The sequence below is a fragment of the Myotis davidii genome, unplaced genomic scaffold (assembly GCF_000327345.1).
Source record: "Myotis davidii unplaced genomic scaffold, ASM32734v1 scaffold276, whole genome shotgun sequence".
Taxonomy (NCBI): Eukaryota; Metazoa; Chordata; class Mammalia; order Chiroptera; family Vespertilionidae; genus Myotis; species Myotis davidii.
In genome coordinates, this window is record NW_006287906.1 from 99,012 (window position 1) to 108,516 (window position 9,505).

The 9,505-nt window shown below is 40.0% G+C and overlaps 1 protein-coding gene across 2 annotated transcripts in view; it reads right to left on the reverse strand.

Moving 5' to 3' along the window:
- TMEM168 (transmembrane protein 168) overlaps positions 1–9,168 on the reverse strand; it is a 29,337-nt gene extending 20,169 nt beyond the window's left edge. Inside the window, exons 1-2 of one of the 2 annotated variants that reach the window (XM_006759661.2) lie at positions 9,078–9,168; positions 2,447–3,700 (exon numbers count right to left, since the gene is read on the reverse strand). In XM_006759661.2, coding sequence (XP_006759724.1) covers positions 2,447–3,574 — 1,128 coding nt within the window. In that variant the 5' untranslated portion in view covers positions 3,575–3,700; positions 9,078–9,168. Of the gene's footprint in view, positions 1–2,446; positions 3,701–9,077 lie in introns of those variants that run through there. The other variant, XM_015561292.1, reaches the window with a different exon arrangement.
- Positions 9,169–9,505: the final 337 nt, after the last annotated feature.

Here is a 9,505-nt window from a genome sequence, read left to right on the forward strand (position 1 = left end):
AAAAGAAAAGACACTCAAAGTGGAAAGGAAGAGGTAAAATGGTCTCTGTTCACAGATGACTTGATTTATGTAGAAAACCCAAAGTGTCCACCAAAAAACTATCTCAGTAAATGAATTCAGTAAAGTTGCTGCATACAACATTAATATACAGATATCAGTGGCATTTCTACACATCCATAATGTATAGAAAGAAAAATTAAGAAAATAAATCCCTTTACAATTGCATTAAAAAAAAAGCCTAGGAATAAATTTAACTAAGAAGGCAAAAGACCTAGACTCTGAAAACTGTAAGATGCTGAAGAAAGAAAATGAAGACAACACAAATGGTAGAATATACCATGCTCGTGGAATGGAAGAATTAATATCATTCAAACATCCTTATTACCCAGCGATCTACAGATTCAATGAACAAATAACCCTAAAATTTATATGGAACCACAAAAGCAATCCTGATAAAGGACATAATTGGAGGTATCACTCTCCTGATTTCAAGTTGACTACAGAACAGTATGCTACTGGCACAATGAAACAAAACAGAAATTAACTCACACTTATAGGTAAATTAGTACAACACAAAAGGCAGCATTATACAGTTGGGAAAAGACATTCACTTGAATAAATGGTGTTGGTGAAACTGTACAGATTCATGTAAAAAAAAGCTGGACCATTTCCTTATACTATGTACAAAAAAACCCTCAAAATAAAGACTTAAAGGTAATATGTGAAACCATTAAACTCCTAGAAGAAAACAAAGGTAGTAAACTCTTTGAGAAGGGAGGAAGAGGTAGGAGAACTCTTGCTAGAGTTTCCCACAGTATCCTCCTTCATAACTACCACCACCACCATCACCATCACCATCCTGATAGTCCCTAGCACTATCATCATCATGATAGTCCCTAGCATTTGGCAAGTAAAGTGAGGAAGATATAATAGGGGCAACGCCCACAATGTTTACATCATTTAGTTGAATCCCACAGGCTCCCTTACCTAGCCTACACTGACTAAAAAGCACCATACCCAGATAAATCTCCACATCTCCCTTCAAATATTCAGATCTAGAAATCATTCTGTAGCAACTAACTAGTGTAAAGCAGAAATAACCTTCCTTTATGCCCTACATCCAACCTGAGCATTTGTCACTGTAATAATTGTTTGTTTACGTGCCTGTCTATTCCCCATCCTATTAGAGACTCTGTCTTCTTTAAGAACAGTGGCATTTCTTAGTCATCTTGAGGTCACACAGTATAGTATATGACATATAGCTCATTCAATAAATGTTCCATGAATGGAAGACTGGATTTATTAATACTGTAGATATAAACTCAGACCACACAGTTTAAATGTCTTTGGTAACATTCTGTGGACAGCAAATACATTGAGTTATTTTTTTTAAGTGTATATTTGATTTCAGAGAGTAAGGGAGAGGGAGAGAGGAAGAGTGAGATAGAAACATCAATGATGAGGGAGAATCATGGATCAGCTGCCTCCTGCAGGCCCCCTACTGAGGATTCTGACCGTAACCCTGGCATGTGCCCTCGACTGGAATTGAACCTGGGACCCTTCAGTTCCCAGGCCAACACTATCCATGGCTAGGGCGACAGCAAATGTATTGTAAAACCTTTTTTCTTTCTTTCTTAGGAGAGCTTTTAATTTGTATGTAAGTACCTGATATGTCATTACATCACCTTTTATATAAAATCTTAGAGAAATGGCTATGTAAAAGAAATGTGCTGTAGTGAGGAGACCAGTAGACTACACAGAAGCTATGTGAACTGGTTCTGGCTATTACCAGTGACTCTGGATTAAAGTCTTCTCTGGCTTTCAGTTTCCTCATGTATAAAAAAAGAAAGAACTGTCAGGCCAGTGTGGCTCAGTGGTTGAGTGTCAATCTATGAACCAGGAGGTCACAGTTCGATTCCCGGTCAGGGTACATGCCCTGGTTTTGGGCTCTATCCCCCATAAGGGGCGTGCAGGAGGCAGCCGATCAATGATTCTGTTTCATCACTGATGTTTCTATCTCTCTCTCCCTCTCCCTTCCTCTCTGAAATCAATATTATACATACATACACACACATACACACACACATTTAATTTTTAATGAAAGAATTAAGGTACAATCTCTAAACCCCTTTCAAGTGTTAATACTCTAAAAAATATTTAATCTTTGAGCACTTCATCATTAACGAACAAGCAAAGGTGAGAGGCATGTCATATGTTGATTATGCCCAACATTTTGGTGCCTCTCTGCTAGAGATCAAACTAAATTATCCTATCAATGTTCATTTAGTACTTCAATTCCATGAAAAAAATTGATTAAGTGCCATAAAAAAAGAATCTCCTTTTGAAATCAGGAACCTGACCTTTCAATTCTAATAATTCAACACTTGAAGCAAACATTTAATCACACATCACAGGCAGTGACATAATAAACAAATTATAAGCTTACCTGCCAGGAAACTGCTCCCAAAACAGCTGTTGCAAGAAGACTAAAAAAAACTAACTGCTCTGAAATTAAGCAAAAATGGCGCATCCCTTTGGATGCCATGATTCTATCAAGGCTGTTGTTATCTACTCTGTGGGTAAAATATACTTTATGGCAGTCATTTAATTTGGTATGAAATCCCCAAAGAGTTAAAAGAAATATAATATGACAAAACAACCAGAAAATTCCAAAAATGGAAAAACCTGGTATTACAAAATACCAGAGATGAGTGTCTCTAAGTTTAAATGCTGAAAGAATAAAAAATGTAAGTTCAATCATTCCAGTGAAAACAACTGAAAGTCTTCTGCAAATTCTTCCACGGTACAAAAAGGGTTTCCACCTCTCAGTCACTGAAAGCCCACTAAAATAAATGTCAAGGAAAGGATCAGTTATCAGGCAAATAAAAAAACATGCAAAAGCAACTGGATTTTTGGGAGTATCCAATGAGGAGAAAAATAATAAGACTACAAAAATAGCTAAGTTTAAAATAGCTAGAAAAGACTTCATTCTTAGGTCAATAATCAGCATGGCCAAAGCTACAACCAGTAAAATGACACTGAGAGACTTTTCCACCAACATAATTGTGCTGGCAATGGCAAATCCAACAAGTTCCAGAAATTCAACTGTGGTTAGTAAAGTGGGCCGATGGTGGACATAACCAGAAATTCTCTCCACCAAAGCACATAATATCCTTAATATTATAGAAGTTAGAAGCAAATATTTGGTTGATTCTTCTTTCACATCATTTTTAAAGGATGAATTATCAAGAAAGCATAGGAGGCCAAGCAAGAATCCAAACCAAAGATTGGAGAGACTTAAACTTGCTACTTCCATTGAAAAATAATAATAGAGGATGCTGGCAATTCCAAGAACAAAAAGACCAAGAATAAAAATGACCAAAAGTAAGTTATTTGCTGTTTTTTCCCATCTTACATAAAGACCTAAACATATAGCAACCAGTAAATTGATTCTGGCTAAATAGCCAAGATAACGCACTGAAGAATGCATGTTCACTTCTCTGTTTACTTCTTCCAGTCTTGTCATTGCTAAATAGAGGCAATGACTAAAGCAATAACGCAGTGATTTACACATGTAACTTGGCAATTTTGGCTTTCGCCCACGTTACAAAAATTAACTGCTTATATTTCATTCAGCAAATCTCATGCATCTGTAACTTCTATTTCAGCATTTTCTCTGGTCGAATTTTTGTCTAGTGATCTAAAAAGAAGAAAAAATATTTCAATGTTACTTTTATATAATTTATCTTTCACATGTAGCTTCTTCATTAAAAATAATGAATAAGTGAGAAATAAAGTTTATTCTGAAACCCAGTTTAAAACGTGACTTGCAAGTATCTTAATGGTAACTGTCTCTGGCTGAAAAATTCAGCAGTTTATCCAAACCCAAAAGGCCGTGCTCTCCACTCATCATATACTAAGATTGTATGACTAAATGAATATCAATGAAACTTTTTCCAGAAGTGGTGAGAAATTTGCCTAGTTAATTCTTATCCAATATCTCTTTTTTTCAACAACATGCAAATGTAAGACGTTCAGCTTAGCTTAGATTGTAGCAGGTGGGTTTGACACAATGAAAAGCTACTCAGATCTTAAATAGAATGAGGGACGACTTCATCATTACCTCTAATTTGGAAAGTTCCAGTATCCAATAACAGCAGTCATTACTACCTGCCTAAAACCCTCTACATATTTTTACAAGGCAGTTCTAAGATGCTATAAAATCTTAATCTTTACATTGTTTAATAAACTTTCTAGAAGCAAAGTTTATTAAAGTTATTCAGTCCCAAAAGGTGACCCATAATTCTCCTTGTACATTTACCTCTACTACATTACTATGATTATCAAACCTACTTTCCAAATCTAAGTATTACCTCTGTAGCAAACCAATTCCTGACCTTTCTAGTCAAAATTGAAAAGTTGGACTGTTGTATTTACTGTAGAGTAAATTAAGAAATTAATTTTAGCCGGAGCCGGTTTGGCTCAGTGGATGGAGCGTCGGCCTGCGGAATGAGGGGTCCCGGGTTCGATTCCGGTCAAGGGCGTGTACCTGGGTTGCGGGCACATCCCCGCTGGGAGTTGTGCAGGAGGCAGCTGATTGATGTTTCTCTCTCATCGATGTTTCTGTCGATGTTTCTCTCTCATCGATGTTTGCCGCCGCTGTGTGCATAGAATTTGTTCATAGGTTTTTTTTTAAACGATAGTCCGGCCCTCCAACGGTCTGAGGGACAATGAACTGGCCCCCTGTTTAAAAAGTTTGAGGACCCCTGCTAATCAATAAAGAACAAAAAGTTATCATAAGGATTATTTGTTGACAGGCCAGACAATTATTTCAACTTTAAGTGCCATACAAGATGCACTTAAAACTTGACAGTGGTCACAAAATGGTTTAACTAGGGAATTCTTCGATTTTTCTAGTATACTGTTTCAGAAGAACTGATGCATTGGCTCATGGCCACACTGAATATCCACAGAGAACTCAACCAGATAAAAAAAAAAAAGTAACTAGTTTGTGATCAGCTTATTTATAGTTTCTTTCTTTCTTTTCTTTTTGTGTTTTTGTTTATTTTGGAGAAAGAGAGAGGAAGGGAAAGGGAGAGAGAAACATCTATGTCAGAGCAAACATGGGTTGGCTGGCTCCCATATGCCCCACAATGGGGATCCAGCCGAACCAGCAATCCCTCAGTTCATGGGACAACACCCAACCGAGTCACACCGGCCAGGACTTACTTATATTTTCCGGCCAGGACTTACTTATATTTTCCTTCTTAAAAGCAGGACACTAAAAACAGACCCAACAGAAACATGAGATAACCTGGAATGAACCCTTAATTATCCATCTGACTGGAGAAGAATGTCATTGAGTGAGCACCTCAGGGTGTCTGGGAGTATTATTACCAACGAATTCACGCACCAGTGGGGTCCCTTGGCCTGGCCTGCGGGATTGGGCTGAAACCGGCTTTCCAACATCCCTGAGGGGTGCCTGATTGTGAGGGCGCAGGCCATGCCGAGGGACCCCATCGGTGCACTTTTGGGCCAGGGAGGGACACGGGAGGTTGGCCAGCCAGGAAGGGACCAGGGAGAGCTCCAGGGCGTGTCCAGCCCATCTCAATCAGTCCTGATTGGCTGAACCCCAGCAGCAAGCTAACCTACTGGTCGGAGCATCTGCCCCCTGGTGGTCAGTGCACAGCATAAGTGAGCAGCTGAGCGGCCTTAGCATATCATTATCATATTACACTTTGATTAGTTGAACGGCCAATGGGTTGACTGGACACTTAGCATATTAGGCTTTTATTATATAGGATTTTACTTTTAGATGTTCAACAAGTAGATTTTTTACAGCTAAATTGATTGAATTAAGTAAGTTGTAACTGATTTTCCTCAATTATATTTTCATTCAATAACTTCTTAAGATTCTATACACATTTACAGAAAATATCTTCCATTAGTAAATTTTGGTTTTATCTTTTATTTAAGTATGAGAAACTGATAAAATATAGACAGCATTGCACTTTTTAACATTATTTCTCTATGTTATATAATCATTCACCGAATATATATCCTCAAAGGGTGGGTGGTACCGTCGGGACTCAGATGACTGAACACTGCTAAAGGAAGAAAGATCACATACTCGGCTGAATGGTTATCACTCAACCACAAGCATCCTTCCCTGGTTCCCTGGTCAAAACTCTCTCCCTTCTGTGGTTTTCCAAACCTCTCTTCCCCATCCTCAATCTCTGACTCCTGCTTCCCACTGCATTCTCACCAGATGGCTTTGTCTCCAACAGAATATTTCACTTAAGTTTCCAACACCACAAACCCACCTCTACCTACATCTCCTAATACAAGGAAAGAAGGGCGTCCCTTCCCTGTCTGAGGCTAAATCTCTGACATACTCTGTATCCCTTCCCCTCTGCCTCTTCCACAACTTCAGACTGTCCTTTCTTCAAACTCCCACTCTTCTCTTATTCATCAGAACTTAAACATTTGCAAAGCTCTTTTCAGAAACACCAAAACAAAAACACACCCAGAAACAACAAACAAAACAACAATCCTCACTCATTCCCATCTCCTCTTCTAAATTCAATCTTCTGTACTTTCGACAATTAATATTTGATTGTTTCACTTTTCACATCACTAAACTGTGGGTTCCCACCCCACAATAAACTACTCTGCCCAGTACTAAAATGGCCAGTAAACTCCTAAATCTTTGTAGGAAAAGGAGCCACATACTAAACCTCACAAGCTCAGGGAAGGCCTGCATGGCGGCCTTACAGACTCAGAGACCAAAAGTAACCATAGAGGATGGTCTGAAATTAAAACTTTTTAACTAAAAGCAGTTTATAGTGGGGTAGTCAAGTCCCAGGCTGGAATCTACCCCAACAAAGGTCAATTTTCACCTTAACTAACCCTGTCTACTGTCTTTTTGCATCTATGATAACATACCTTTGGAATGTCAAACCAATTTCCTTTTTGCGGACCCCTCAAAGCACAGAGTGGAGAACACCAACCCTCTTTTTTAAAAAAAATATATTTTATTGATTTTTTACAGAGAGGAAGGGAGAGGGATAGAGAGTTAGAAACATCGATGAGAGAGAAACATCGATCAGCTGCCTCCTGCACACCCCCTACTGGGGATGTGCCCTCAACCAAGGTACATGCCCCTGACCGGAATCGAACCTGGGACCTTTCAGTCCGCAGGCCGACGCTCTATCCACTGAGCCAAACCGGTTTCGGCTATCATTTTACTTTTTATTCTCTTTTGATTGTTTCACCATTTTGCTTTCTCTTCCTTCCCTAATCTAACACCAACAGATTTCATGTAACCCACTTATGTCTTCTCTTTTGATTGTAATGGATAAAATAAGATGCAAGACTGCCATTTTCTGGAGCATCTTCTCAATCCGTTGAGATTTGCTTCTGAGCAATTGCCGACAATTTGGTTCAAATAAACTCACAAAAATTCTCTACAGGTTTTAATGTTTCTTACATTGACAAATTCAGTGGGTACTTTTCACTCATATGCTTCACATTCTTTGAACAACCTTTGATTCTATTGACTTCGCTCACCTTCTGAAACCTGTCCTTCCTTCAGGTTCCAAAGACCAGTCTCCAGATTTTCTTCCTTAATTGACCTCTGCTTCTCATCTCTCCTCAATCCTACCTTCAGACAGTCAACCCCAAGCCTAGACTTTTCTCCTACTACATATTTTCTACGAGCAATCTCATCTATTTCCATATCTTCAAATATTATCTCCCCCTACGTATACACATATTAATCTACCTGATAGACTTAAAAGCAGTAGCTCGATTCTGCATTAATAGAAGTAAAAATCGCGAAAACAGGTAAATAAAGTACAGTACATCCATATAATGGAATATATGCAGCCACTATTATGGACTAAAATCAACATGGCAGAATACTGCTTTTAAGTGGCTAATTTACAAAAGTCTTTTCCCTAACCTGATAGTCTTCAAACGACAATTAGCCTGGATCCGAGAGAAACAACAAAGCATTGCAATCCCTTCCAATTGGCCAGCCATCACTGGAGAATTCCTTGAGAGGCAGATAAAAATGGAGCACGTGGGAAACCTGATGGGCCCGAGTCTGTTTTATGCTACTGGGAGCTTCCTCTCTCCTTCACCGCCCACACTGAATCCTTCCCACGTACTGACCACTCTTCTTCCTGCACACCTCTTACACGTTCCCACTGTCCAAGGTCACGGTCCCACTTCTGGTCACCGTCATCTCCTACTTGACCTGTATCCACTCTCGCCCTTCTCTCCAACATATGTCCTTTTTTTTAAAAAAAAAAAACAAAACACAACATCTTATTGATTTTTTACAGAGAGGAAGGGAGAGGGACAGAGTTAGAAACATTGATGAGAGAAACATCGATCAGCTGCCTCTTGCACACTCCCTACTGGGGATGTGCCCTTGACCAGAATTGAACCTGGGACCTTTCAGTCCGCCGGCTGACGCTCTATCCGCTGAGCCAAACCAGCTAGGGCAAGATGTGTCCTTTTTAAACCCAAAATTTGTCACATCACTCTGCTATGTAAAACCCTCTGATGGCTTCCCATCACCCTTAGTAATAAAGTCTTAACTCCTTAAAACACCTTATAAGGCTCTCTGCATTGGAAGTGAAAAAATCTCCTGTCTGGGGTCTTTGTCTTGTAGATATGGTTCCGCCCCCTTTCCTGGGCTTACAGGAAGGGCCCCAGGTGTTGCGGGTCCCCAGGCCATATCCGATTATCTGGGGGGCGGGGCAGTGATAACGGACCCCCCCCAGGGCAGTGCATTGTTTAGTTTTTATGGCCTGACACACCTTCCAAGACCAGTTTCCTCCTCATTGTGTGCATCCCCGTGAACTTTGTACTCTAGCCTTACTGATCTTCCCTTTTCCAATGCTAGTCCCTCTCCAGGTGCACGCCCTTCCCTCCTCCGAGCCCCAGGGCGGTCCTCAACCCCGCTTACCCCTCCTCCTCCTGTCTCAGCCTAAATCATTTTCCTAGGAAGACTACCCTTGACCCAGGTGTAGGTCCCTATACATCCTCTAAAATAGGACGATAATGACCATCACTTCTCTGCATTCCCCACGAGATGACAAAGTCTCTCAACATTTGTCATTCCTATTTGCCCAATGTCTTGCACAAAGTCTGGAACCAAGTAGACATTGTTAAAGAAACAAAGACTAGCCCTAACCAGTTTGGCTCAGTGGATAGAGCGTTGCCCTGCGGACTGAAGGGTCCCAGGTTGGATTCCGGTCAAGGGCATGTACCTTGGTTGTGGGCACATCCCCAGTAGGGGGTGCGTAGGAGGCAGCTGATCTATGTTTCTCTCTCGTGATGTTTCTAACTCTATCCTTCTCCCTTCCTCTCTGTAAAAAATCAATAAAATATATTTAAAAGAAACAAAGAGGAATCCAGAAATAACTATATTTAGCAACACTGCCAATTAGTTAGGGACCACTTACTACCCAGAGAAAATAAACATGACAGCTGA